The sequence below is a fragment of the Molothrus aeneus genome, unplaced genomic scaffold, assembly GCF_037042795.1.
Source record: "Molothrus aeneus isolate 106 unplaced genomic scaffold, BPBGC_Maene_1.0 scaffold_34, whole genome shotgun sequence".
Classification (NCBI taxonomy): Eukaryota; Metazoa; Chordata; class Aves; order Passeriformes; family Icteridae; genus Molothrus; species Molothrus aeneus.
In genome coordinates, this window is record NW_027099005.1 from 1560366 (window position 1) to 1573632 (window position 13267).

A 13267-nucleotide genomic window follows, 5' to 3' on the forward strand; every position below is an offset into this window, starting at 1 on the left:
AGGGAGATGCCCCTGGGCAGTGCCCTGTGCTGGGAGGGGTCTGCAGGGCAGAGCTGAGCCCCCAGGGCTGGGCTGTGCTCTGGCAGTGCTGGCAGGGACAAGGCTTGGATAGAGAGAAACAGCTCCCAGTAGGCACAACTCCAGGCAGCAGAGAGCCAGACCAACCCTTGGTATCCTATCCTGTCCAGCTGCACAGGGAATGAGTGAAGAGTTTGGAGAAAATAATTTTTTAACTGGAGAATTCACAAAGTCCACTTTATTTTTCAAGCACATTTTAAGGGTGATCATGCTTAAATAGAGAGAGGAAAAATTAACAAAGGGAACCTATGTGGTTCCAGCAAGCCTGACTGCACTGCGGCACTGGGAGCTCCGTTTTCCCTCTGAGCTCCACAGTGCTCAGGCTGAGAGCAATGCTGAGCATGAGGCCGGAACTCAGCAGCACAAGGCCAAACTCAAATAAAGTTAAGGAAAATTCTCTCCCAGGAAGAGAAGTAATTTTGAGGGGATTCCAAATAAAACACATAGGATTGATTCAAAAAATTGGTCCAGTTATTCAAGTCTTCATTCCACAGTCCATGATTCCCAGAGTGAAGAAATGTCCAATCTGGCACTGCCATTTTCTTCCTCGACAGGTGTTAATCCTCTATAAGTAACCATACATGAGGCTGCAAATGTCCAAGAGCAGCTCCATCAGGCACTTCTTCCTGCTGGCATTGGCAAACACGCGGCAGCTGCAGCTCCTGCACTTCTGCCTCTTGCTGGGCATCTCCCTGGCTGCCCTCCTGGGCAACGGCCTCATCATCAGCGCCATAGCCTGCGGCCACCACCTGCACACGCCCATGTTCTTCTTCCTGCTCAACCTGGCCCTCAGCGACCTGGGCTCCATCTGCACCACTGTCCCCAAAGCCATGCACAATTCCCTCTGGGACACCAGCACCATCTCCTACTCAGCATGTGCTGCACAGCTCTTTCTGTTTGTCTTTTTCATTTCAGCAGAGTTTTCCCTCCTGACCATCATGTGCTACGACCGCTACGTGTCCATCTGCAAACCCCTGCACTACGGGACCCTGCTGGGCAGCAGAGCTTGTGCCCACATGGCAGCAGCTGCCTGGGCCAGTGCCTTTCTCAATGCTCTGCTGCACACAGCCAATACATTTTCCGTGCCTCTGTGCCATGGCAATGCCCTGGGCCAGTTCTTCTGTGATATCCCCCAGATCCTCAGGCTCTCCTGCTACAAATCCTACCTCAGGGAACTTGGGCTCATTGTAGTTAGTGCTTTTCTCTTATTTGGTTGTTTTGTGTTCATGGTTTTCTCCTATGTGCAGATCTTCAGGGCTGTGCTGAGGATCCCCTCTGAGCAGGGACAGCACAAAGCCTTTTCCACCTGCCTCCCTCACCTGGCTGTGCTCTCCCTGTTTCTCAGCACTGCCATTTTTGCCAACCTGAAGCCCCCTCATCTGCAGCCTGAGGAACCAGGAGCTCAAGGATGGCATGAGAAAAATGATGACTGGATGCTTTTCAGAAGGAATGAAGGACCCCTTTTGTACAGCATAACATTTAGAATATAACTCATTACAGACTCAGTCTAGGTTTTCATATATTGATAGTGTTCTGGGTGGATAGTTTTGGTTTTCTTGTGATCATCATGATCACAACATAACTTTATTATTCATCCCTCTTCTATTTAAGTGTTTTCCTCTTGAATTTGACTCACAGATTTTTTAAATTGGGAATTGTGCTCTGTGGTTTTTAAACAAAATAAAAGACCCTGCTTCAAATGCTTTTTCTGCTACCCTTCCACTGAGACTTTTGTAAAAGCTGTGATGCTTTGCAGCACAGCAGCACAGACAGGGAGCACCGGCACGTGATCTTTTCAGAGCTGCTCTTGGCTCCTCCACACTCTCCTTTGGAGCCCTTGTTCTCTGAGGTCTGAGTGCTCTGGAAGCAGGGGGAGCAATGAGGGCTTTTGTGAGAGATCTGACCTCCACCCCAGCACTGCCATCAGCAAAGGGATCTCCTCAGCCCAGTGCCTGAAGGCTTCTGCCACAGTCTCTCTCAAGAACATGCCAAGGGATGGACTCTAAAGAGGCTCATTGTTCTCCCAAGGCTCAGTGGGATCAGATCAGGGTCCCAGTGTCACCTACAAGACACTCAGGTCTGGGTCAGGTTTTGCTTGTGGGTGGCCAGTGCCCATCAGATGCTGAATGGTCTGTGCTGAACCTTCCTGGGGCTCTGCAGCTTGTGCCAGGGCTGATGGCAGGGGAAGGTTTTCTCTACCTCCTCCTTTTACTTTGCAGTGCCTCAGTTTTCCGGGGCATCCTCATGATTTTCAGTGTCACCGGTGCCCAGATCCGTTGTGTCTCCTGAGACATTCTGACAGAGCATTTTTTAAACACAGTCCTCCCCCCTGCTGAATCCTCTGACATACAGCCTGTGGAGCAGAAAGGATGGGCTTAGAGAGGCACTGAGAAAAGTGCTCAGGACAGCTGTGAGTGGGGGAATTACACACCAGAGTCACCCATCTAAACTGGCCCTCAGGACTGCGACAGCTGGACAGGGCTGTGTCCTGGGCACTCCTCTGGAAGAGCATTTTGGTGTCAGGGCTGTTGAGAAGGCTGGGCAGTGTCACTGTGGGACCTCTCTCAAACCCCTTGGAAAGGCCAGAGCCATCCCAGAGGGTCCTGGGCACTTGGGAAGGGCAGACATGGAACCAGTCTGCAAACAGGGCAGGGAGGGGACTGGGAGAGCCACAGCCTGGTCAGGATCAGCAGGGAAGGGGATGTGGCAAATCCTCCTGCAGCCATTCCAGGCACTGGCAGGACAGGGCAGGGACTGCAGAACCCACGTGGGAGAGAAAAGAAGAGGATGTTGTGTGCCCAGACTTCAGCCAGGCCTGGGACAGGGTCTGCTGTGGTCTCCTCAGAGCCAGACTGGAGAGAGCTGGGCTGAAGGAGTGGAACATGGGCTGGGTGGGAATTTGGCTGAACAATGAGGGTCAAATGTCAACCATGGTACAGACTCCTCTTGGCAGCCACGCCCGGGTGACATCCCTCAGTGACCAGCCCTTGACCACCACTGTGGAATATTTCTATTGTCTCTACAATGGCATGAAATGTACTTTCAATTCCTTTGTGGATGCTGCCAAATTGCAGGGAGTCTGTGACTGAACTCATCTAGTTAATGGTGACTGCAATACATAATTGGGCAAGATGACAGAGTTGGGTAAATTTATCTTGCTGTCAGGTGCCAAGCGAGCCACAAGAAAGGACAGAAAAAACTCATGCATCAGAAGAAAGGCAGTTCAATAGGGAAAAACCCAAATCCAATGATAAAAACCTCCAAACTCAACCAAAAAAAAGGCACAGCAAGACCCACTAACAGAAGAAAAGCAAATCCTTAGGAAATCTCCTATCAGCAGAAAATGTTTGACCACCTTGTGGCAGGAGAAGATTCTGTATGTGTTGGTGCTGTTTTGAAAGAAAAATGTCTTAAAAATAAATTATTCCCTACCCCGCTTGCCCCTCTGCTTGTCTCAGGTGATTGCTGATCATGGTGTGACATGGAGTGGAACATCCCTTGGGTCAGTCCAGCCCAGCTGTCCCATCCCTGTTCCCCAGGAACACTTGCCCACCCCAGGCCCATCAGTTGGGGGGATTGTAGATGCCTCATGTGGGGCGAGCACTGAGACAAGGACAGGAGAACAGAACAACATTTACTCTTGTCAAGGACAGTAGAACAGAACAGCACAGCCTTGGAGAAACTGATTGAGGATGTGCCACTGGCAAACAGAAGCCACACAAAATGCAAGCAGGATGCCAGCTCAGCTCTGCAAGGCTGACAAAACAGAAGTTATGCAGAACAATAATATTGCCCTTACTCAAAAGGAGGGGTCAAGGAACAGCCACCTAAAAAGGACACTGGATGTTGAAGACAAAACCCAAAGAATCATAAAAGGATTTGTCATAAGGGGTGCGATTATGTCAAATAAATTCAAAGACATGGGGATAGCTAATGGATACGTAATCAGTGTGTGTGATAAAAACTCTGTTCATTCAATGCTCAGTGCATTTGAATGGAGGAAGGATGGCCCAAGTGACCACCATGCTGTAATAAAGAATACCTGCTTTCAAATACTCCAAACTCTCTTCAGAAGTTTCTATCCAGTGGATTTCAGTATCCGTGGTGTCCTTGGCTCCATTATGCCCCACAGTTTCACAATGGCTCCTTGGTTCCATGAGGCCCTGCTGTAGAACAATGGACCCTTGGTTCCATTGGGTTCCGTACTGTCAAAATGGCCTCCTTGGTTCTGCCCTGCCACAATGCTCTCCTTGGTTCCACGAGGCCTTGGTGTGTCACAACAGCCCCTTGGTTCCATCAACTGCCACAGTGTCACCCTGGTCTCTTGGATCTGCAGTGTCACAATGGACAATTGGTCACAAGCAGCCCCGCTGTGTCGCCATGAATATTTGGTTCCATGGGGCCCCAGAGTGTCACAATTGCCCCTTGGTTCCATGAGGTTCCACAGCATCACCATGGTCTCCTTGGATCTGCAGTATCTCCATGGACCCTTGGTTCCATGTGGCCCTGCTGTGTCACAGTGGTTGCTTGGTTCCATGAAGCCCCACTGCATAACAATGGAATCTTGGTCCTGTGAGGTTCTGTACTGTCACAATGGTCTCCTTGGTTCTGGACTGTAACAATGGACCCTTGGTTCCACGAGGTTCCATGATGTCACAATGGTCTCCTTGGCTCCATGAGGTTTCATGATGTCACAATGGTCTCCTTGGTTCCACATTGTCACAATGTACAATCGGCTTCATGGGCCCTGCTGTGTCACAATAAACCCTCAGTGCCATGAGGTTCTGTGGTGTCACAATGGTCTGCCTGGTTCAATGAGGCCCTGGAGTGTCACAATGGCTGCTTGGTTCCGTGAGCTTCCATAGCATCAACAATGGTCTCCTTGTTTCTGCAGTGTCATAATGGACCCTGGTTCCATGAGGTCCCTAAATGTCACTGGTCTCCTGGGTTCCATGTGGCCCTGCTGTGTCACCACGGCCCCTTGGTTCCATGAGTTTCTGTACTGTCAGCAATGGTTCCTGTGTTCCAATGAGGCCCTGCTGTGTCCCAATGGACCCTGGGTTCCATGAAGTTCTTCAGTGTCACAATCGCCCCTTGGATCCATGAGGTCCCACAGTGTCACCATGGTGTCCTTGGATCCACACTGCCATAAGGGACCATTGTTGCAGTTGGAATAGCTGCTAATAAAGCCCAGGGTAGGGAAGCACAAAGGGCCTTTGCATGGTACCCACAGATGTTTGATTCAGCCGTGCAGTGAGATGTTCAGGGTCACAAGGCAGGACTCCTGGGGGGAATCCAGGTTCCTGTCTCTCCAGAGGAAGGGGCTGATCAGTGCCATGGGGGCAGTACAAAGATGGGGCCAATAGGGGAATGAAGAGGGAGTGCCTGAGAGACACAGAACAAGGGGAAGGAGCCAATGGGGTCAAACAGCTTTTGAGGGAAGCTTCCTGTGTCTCCCTAACCCAGGGAATGCCTCTCAGAGTCTCCACAGCTGCAGAGTGTCACAATGGCCCCTTGGTTCTTTTGAGCTCCTCAGGATCCCAGCGGCCCCTTGGCTGCATGAGTCCCAGCGGTGTCACACTGGCCCCTTGCTTCCACTGGGCCCCACAGCGTCAGAATTGTCCCCCCTTAGTTCCATGAGGCCCTGCAATGTCACAATGGACCTTTGGTTCCATGAGTCCCACACTGTTCCATGAATCCTTAGTTCCATGGGGCCCTGTAGTGTCACAATGGTCCCTTGGTTCCATGGTGCCACTCAGTGTCACAAATGCCATTTGGCCCAACAGGGCCTCATAGTGTCACAATGGACTCCTTGGTTCCATGGGGACACAAAGTGCCACAATGGCCCCTTGGTTTCACAAGGCCTCAAAGTGTGAAAATGGCCTCCATGGTTCCATGAGACCCTTCTGTGTCAAAATGGATTTTGATTCCATGATGCCCCAGAGTGTCACAGTGGTCTCCTTGGTCCTGCACTTTAAGAATGCCCCCTTGGTCCCATGGAGCCCCACAGTGTCACTACTGTGGCCCTGCTTCCATGAGGCTTTGCTGTGTCACAATGGCCCCCTTGGTTCCATGATGTCCTGTAGCAGAGCAATGGTCTCCTTGGTTCCACAGTGTCAGAATGGCCCCTTTGTCCCATGGAGCCCCACAGTGTCACTTTGGTCCCCTTGATTCCACGAGGCCCTGCAGTGTCACAATGGCCCCTTGGTTCCAAGGGGTTCTGAAGAGCCATAATGGTCTCCATGGTTCCATGAGGCCCTGCAATCTCCCAATGGACCCTTGGTTCCAAGGGCCCCACAGTGTCACAAGGCTGCCTTAGTTCTACGAGGCCCTACAGTGTCCTGGTGGCCCCTTGCCTCCATGAGGCAAAGCAGAATCAGAATGGCCCCTTGGTTCCATGGAGCACCACGGTGTCACCATGGTCCCATTGGTTCCACAGGGACCCTCAGTGTAAGAATGGACCTTTGGTTCCATGAGGTTCCTCTGTCTCAGTAGCCCCTTGGCTCCATGTGGCCCCGCTGTGTCACAGTGCCAGGTGGTTCCATGAGGCCCCACAGTGTCCAAATGGTCTCCTTGGTTCTGGGAAGGCCCACAGAGCCACAAGGGACCCTTGGTTCCAGGAGGCCGTGCTGTGTCACAATGGACTTTTGGTTCCAGGAGCTTTCACACTGTCAACAATGGTCTGAGCACTGCAGTGTCACCATGGATCCTTTGTTCCATGAGGTTCCAGAGCATAACATGATCACCTTGATTCCAGAAGGTTCTGCAGTGTCCCAATGGACCATTGGTTCCAGGAGGCCTTGCTGTGTCACAATGGACTTTTGGTTCCAGGAGCTTTCACACTGTCAGCAATGCTCTCCTTAGTTCCATGAGGCCTTGCTCTGATACACTGGACTTTTGGTTCCAGGGGGTTCCACTGCATCACAATGGACCCTTTGTTCCATGGGGTTCCACAGTGTCACAGCTGACTCCTTGGTTCTGTCAGCCTCTGCTGTCAGCAAATGTCCAAAATATCAGAATAAGGCTCCTGAACACTAATTTGGTGTTTCAGAGGGTATCATTTATTCAGGCCTAAGGTCCAACATGGAATAACTCCTAACCTTATGAGGACATGTAATTCTACCAGTGTGTTGCTTATACACCGTGGCTAAATACGAATTACAACTTACCCAATTCCATAAAAACCCACCCCAAGTTCCCAGATTCAGTCCTTGTTTTCTCTACCCCTGCACCCTTGAGCCAGATGTCTTCTTCTTCTCTTCCAACCATCCTTGCAGGGAAAGCAGCCCCTGCATGCCTTGTTCCTGTGCTGAAAGTTCCCAGGCAGGGTAAAAATGGAATGAACCCTTTTGGTATCAGCCCCAGGCTTTGTGTGGGCAGGCAGAGGCAGGCAGGAGGCAGAGCTGCCAGCAAAGGAAGGGCCCAGCCAGGTGGGGCAGCCGGGGGATGCCGACAGCCTGCAGGGACAGAGGCGCAGGGCAGGGACACCGTAGGACAGCCTGGGCTGCACAGGGCACAGGCATGGGCAGCAGCTGCAAGACAGCCCTGCCAGAGCCAACTTGGGCAGCACTTTGGCCATGGCTGCTGGGCCTGGGCCTGAGGCAGGAGCAGGAGACAAGTGACCCTTGCAGGCCTGGGGCCTCATGGCCTCCTTGTCCCTGCTCAGCAGCCTGGCAGGGGCCGCCCCATGCTCCTGCCCTTGGCATTGCACATGCCCACATGCCAGTGCCCATCCCGGCAAGAGCCCTGAGCAAGGAGGGAGGGACAGGATCTGCCTGGCCAGGCCCTGGGGCTCAGGCCTTGGTCCTTGGCATTCCTCAAACACATCCAGCTCTGCTCAGCACCAGAGACACCTTGGCCTTGTTTGTCCACAGCTGTCATCACTGCCTCCACTGTTCTGCTCTAACTGGAACCTGGGGACACTTGCTCAGTCATGATCCTCGGTGGGACCCATTAAAACTTCAAGAAACTTTGGAGTTGAAGTTGCTGAGAAGTTTTTTGAACACTCTCTCAGGGACTGAGTCTGATGTAAACAACATCAACGCCCTGAGAGGCTCATTAAAGTTTTCCTAGTCCAGTGATGGAGAAAGATTTCAAAGAACTTGTAAGAAATACACTTTTTTTTTTTAAAGGATGTATTTTATTTTATTTCTCTTTAGAGCAGAGATGATTGCAGCATTCTGTGATTGATATTGACCCAGGGTCTCTCCTCAGGAGCTCTGGCCTGCTCACAGAAGCTGTGCCTGGAGCTCTGACCCAGTGTGGACAACCTTGCTCCACATTCCCCAGACCCATCCTGTCTGTCCTCACTGCCCTGGGACCTGCTGTGCACTCAGCCTAAGAGGGGTTTTCACTTTTTGGGCTTTTTGAAGCAATCTGAAACTCCTGAGTTTCCCCACTGCAAACAGACACACTGCTCAGGTGTGTGCCAGCCCCAGGTGCCACCAAAGCCACTGCAGAGCTGCCCTGGGCCAGCTGTGAGGGTGGATCATCAGCCCAAGCTGCACTGGGCCACTGCAAGGGGCTGTGGCCACGGGCACTGCACTGACCCCACTGCTGGGTTTGGCTGCCACGGCCACCGTGAGAAATTAAACTGTCCTTGGAAACACTGGGGAGGACTGGGACATACTGGGGAACACTGGGAACATTGTGGGGAAGACTGAAGACACTGGGGCACCCTGTGGATGAAATTGGGAGGAACTGGAGGGAATGGGAATGGACTCAGGTGTTTTGGGAGGGACTGGTGTGTATTGGAAGGGATCAGAGGGGCACTGGGGTTTTACTGGGGTTGTACTGGGGTAGTACTGGGAATGAACTGGGCTGTACTGGGAGGGAATGGATAGGCTGTTCCCTCCTCCGCCGCCTCTCATTTGCCGAGACTTCCGCCCATCACCACTCACAGCCAATCAGCGCCAGAGATCGGGGCTTGGGGGCGGTGCCTAGATGGCTGCCATATTTTCCTTTTGCCTACAACTCCCGTCATGCCCCGCGGCCGGATACAGCTCCATTGCATCTGGGACTGCAACGCCCGTCATGCCCCACGCTCCACAGAACCCCGGGATCCGCCCCCATCTGTCCCATAAGTGTCCCCTAGACCCTGAAGGATCCCTCAGTGCCTCCTCAGCGCCCATTTGGGACCCCCCAAAAGCATCCCCAGACCCCCTGCGTGCTCCCAACCCCACAGATACCCGGTACAGCCCATTCTGGGAATTCATCTCCTCTCATCCCCCGTGGCCCCAGAGCCCCTCAGAACATAGTCCCGCGCCTAAAACTCCTGCCGTTCCCGCAACCTAAAGAGCCCGGTTAGAGCTCCCCGAGCTCCCCCCACGGATTCCCGAGCCGTTTAAGTTCCCCCGAGGACCTCAAGTCACGGCTTGGACGCAAAAGTGTCCCCCAAGAGCCTTCCCGGACCCCCAAACAGCAGCGTTGGAGCCACTTCCGGGACTACAGCTCCCATCATGCTCCGCGTCGCAGGAAAGAGCTATTCCAGCCGGGACTTCATCTCCCGTCATGCCCCGCGACTCTCGGAGAGCCATTGCAGCTGCGCCTCGAACTCCCGTGATGCTCTGCGGCCCCGTTAAACTGTATGATACCCGCGCCTACCAACTCCCATCAGCCCCCGCGCCCCAGAGAGCCCCGTTCGAGCCCCCCAAGGGCCCCAAATTCCCCTCCCTGACGTCCAAGGGCCCTCCTGGACCCCCAAGTGCTGCCCCGGACCCCGAACTGGCCCTCAGAATCCCTCAGTGCTCCGTCCAAGTGCCCACCCGGCTCCCCCAAGTGTCCTCCAGACCCTCAAGTTCTCTCTGAATTCCCTCCTCAGACTGAAAACTGCCCCAAATGTGCCCCAGAAATGGCTCCAGGGACCCCAAGTGCCTCCTCTTGACCATATGCGAAAAAAAAGATGATAAAAATGATGGCAAAACGTCCACAAAGAATATTAGTTACCATAAAGAGGAAGAAATAAATACCCAATAGAGCTTAATGAATTAATGAAGGGAATTGTGTTACTTAGAACCAATGACCAATAATTTTCTTGGTTGCTAAAAGTGTATAGATTTTTTAATATAAATATAAAAATTAGGTAATTAAAATTGAATAATACTATCAGAATAATACAATTCTGATTTTATTAATTAATTGAATTTTATTTATAAAGAAAAATGCTTAAATTTTTTTTATGTTTAGGGATGTCACTCTCAGGTGGGTGATGTCAGACATGCTAAGGCTGGGGGTGAGTAGCAGGTTGTCCAAACAGGCTCAGCCCAAAAGGGGCTCATTCTTCTCATTGCCCAGACCTCCTAAGGAGACATTCAGCATCAAGATCACCTGGGGAATGCTTCCATCCCCTCTTCTCTGAAATGAAAAGTAAAAAAATATTCTCTTGTCTAAAACCAAAAATCATGAGGTGCACTTTGGAATCTTCCTCCTGAAGAGAACTCCAACTGACTCCAATCACTGCACAAGGCCTGGAGACTGAAAGGCAATGGAAGGGAGACAAAGAGCTCCTGAGGGCTTTCTGTATTTTAATCAGCCCCACGGTGGATTTGGGGCTGCGTCCAGGAGCCTCAGGCACGGAGAGAAGGATGAAGAAGCTGCTCAAGGAGTCAGCAGCAAAACTCCGAGTGCCTTGGAGCATGGCTGGGCCCCAGTGAGGGCAGGGAGGGCCAAAGGCTGCCCAGGGCCTGGTGAGAGCAGATCCTTGAGGCCAGGATTGCAGGGAGCCCAAGGCTCTGAGCAGGGAACTGCAATGCCGAGCAAGGCCTGGCTTGGCTGCAGGAAGCAGAAAGGCCAAGGCCTGAGCCCAGCCTGGGCCAGCAGGGCCTGTCCCTCACGGCTGCCTCGGGGCTCTTGGTGGGCCAGGGGGATGTGAGGGGCAGCAAGGACAAATGGCATCAACCTGCAGCCCCTGCCAGCCTCCCCAGGGAGGCCGAGGGAGAAGCAAAGTGCAGCCCCTGCCAGGAAAATTCCTCCTGTGGGGCCTCCAGAGGCGCTGCCCGAGCCCAGGGCACAAAGGCCTGGGTGCCTGTGGCCCTGCCAGCCCTGCCCAGCCCTTGGCCACCTGTCCTGCAGGCTGTGCCCCTGGGCATGCTGCTCCTCTGCCCTGGCCAGCTGCACTCGCCCATCTCGCTGTCCCCCAGCATTTCTCACCCAGCGTTTCTGTGCCCTCCCTGGGCTCCCTGCACCCAGCGCTGCCGGCTCCTGGCACACAGAGCCTGGCCATGGCCCAGCCTCACGCTGCCACACCTCCATCACCAACATTCTGCCCTGCGAGGGACTTAGCTTTCTCCTCAGCTCCAGCCTGAACCTTCCTGAAATAAATAGAGCAGATCTTTCTCCTTTTTAATGCCTCTATTAAAAATTAGCTCAGGTGGGGAGAACCAACAGGTCGCGCTCACGCCACCACTGCTCCCAGGAATGGCATGGAGGAGGAGGAAGAGTGCAGCTTTGTCTGCTGCTCTGCAGGCAGACCTGAGCCTTCTGTCCTCATGAGAGCACCAGGAGATTCCCGGTTTTTTGGTTTGACATTCAACATCTTCTTTGTAGCTGACATCTTTTTGGTTAGGGTGAGGGGTAAAAAGGGTCTTAGCGGACACTGGATTCTGTTCCTCATGTCTAGGCATCACTTCAGTCTCTTAATTCCATGGTGGCTCATTGTTTTTCATGATTTTTCCTGCTAGATTTGGTGAGGGGTTTTCTCATTTGCATGCCAACCCCAATGTCATCCCTTCCTCACAGTCCCAGTGCCATCTTCCAGGAAGCAGCAGGGTGATGCTCTACAAAGGGGAGTTTTAACCATCAACAAGGTAATTAAAGGAAAACTATTAACAACAAGGGATTACAACATGAAATTATTAACAACAAATAGTTATAACTACAACTTGGTAGCAATTGTTTTAACTTGTGAACTCTGCAACCTTTTAAAAAAATGGACAACTTTTCTACTCATAACAGTCCCCCCTCTTTTTCTTTGATCAGGATTAAACTTAAGCTCACATAAACTTGCAATTTCAACTTGCAATTCTATGCAAGAAGCATAGAATTTCCTTAAGTTTTTTATTGATTATAAATTTCTTGAGCACTCTGGTAATCATGGTCACTTAACTTTACCTTTTCTGGTTTCTTCAGGTTAATTTCTTCAGAGATCCCTAGGTTTGTCTGCATGGCAGATATTACCATTTTTAATTAAGCAGAGAAGTAAGCATGATAAAAAGAGCAAACCAGCAAGTGTACACACAGTGAAAAAGCTACCTTTTTCCACCAATCTCCTTTGAAAGTCCATAGGTTATCCCACCAAGTGGAATCAAGTGTAGGAGTCTGTTCTTGGTTACTTACATATGGTAGTTTTTTTATTTAATTTGAGATGTTTCTAATGATTGCACTCTTCATCTCAAATACTGCCTGGAGCCTGATGATTCTGTTTAACATAGATATCAGGGTCCAATAACCCCAGGACTCATCTTGAGCCCAGGTGGCTGGGCCATAAGTCTTGATAATTTTTCTTGGGATCCGAACCTGGCTCTTACAATTTTGGATTCCCCCAATTTCTATTGCACTTTGCCTCCTCCCTTTGGTTTTTCTTAAATCATCGTATATAGGAACTCTTAAACTTGATCCAGATTCTTTGGGTAATAAAAAGAAAGCTGGTTTTATCATTCCAATGGTGCAACTGCCAGACCAGTCTCCTGGCAATTTAGTGTATGCTGTAGTACCACAGATCCAAAACAGATGTTTAGGGGCCCCCCCAAAATGTATGCTTAGGTTCTGTTGGACATTCCCAATATTTAGAAATGCCTTTCATTCCCCAAAAGGGGTTTATCCCTTTTTCAGTATACTCATAAAATTCATATGCTTCATGGTAGATACACTTGTTCTTTTCTTTCCTTTCAACAGACCAAAATCTATTTGGATCTCTTGGGATCCGCTGGGTAGCAGAGTTCTTTACTGCTAAATGCCATTTACAGACCATTCTTTTTACTGGTGTACTGTACCCCTTAATACTAAATTCTGAGTTATTCTGTATCCAGTTACAGATTTCTAATAGCCTTAGATTAATCTTCTCCCATGGCCAAATTTCGGTCATCTGGGTACAAACTCGACAATCAGTTAAATTTAGTTTGTGGCTAACTTTTTTCACTGAATCTATGAATAGGTTCTTACCTCGGGGTATCTCTAAATGGTCTTGTTCTCT

General features: G+C 50.9%; 1 protein-coding gene across 1 annotated transcript; it reads left to right on the forward strand.

The window, feature by feature from the left end:
- The first annotated feature begins 671 nt into the window (after positions 1 to 671).
- LOC136570441 (olfactory receptor 14A16-like) lies at positions 672 to 1568 on the forward strand. Its single transcript, XM_066570912.1, has one exon. It carries the CDS (start codon positions 672 to 674, stop codon positions 1566 to 1568), a length of 897 nt encoding a protein of 298 aa, XP_066427009.1.
- Positions 1569 to 13267: the final 11699 nt, after the last annotated feature.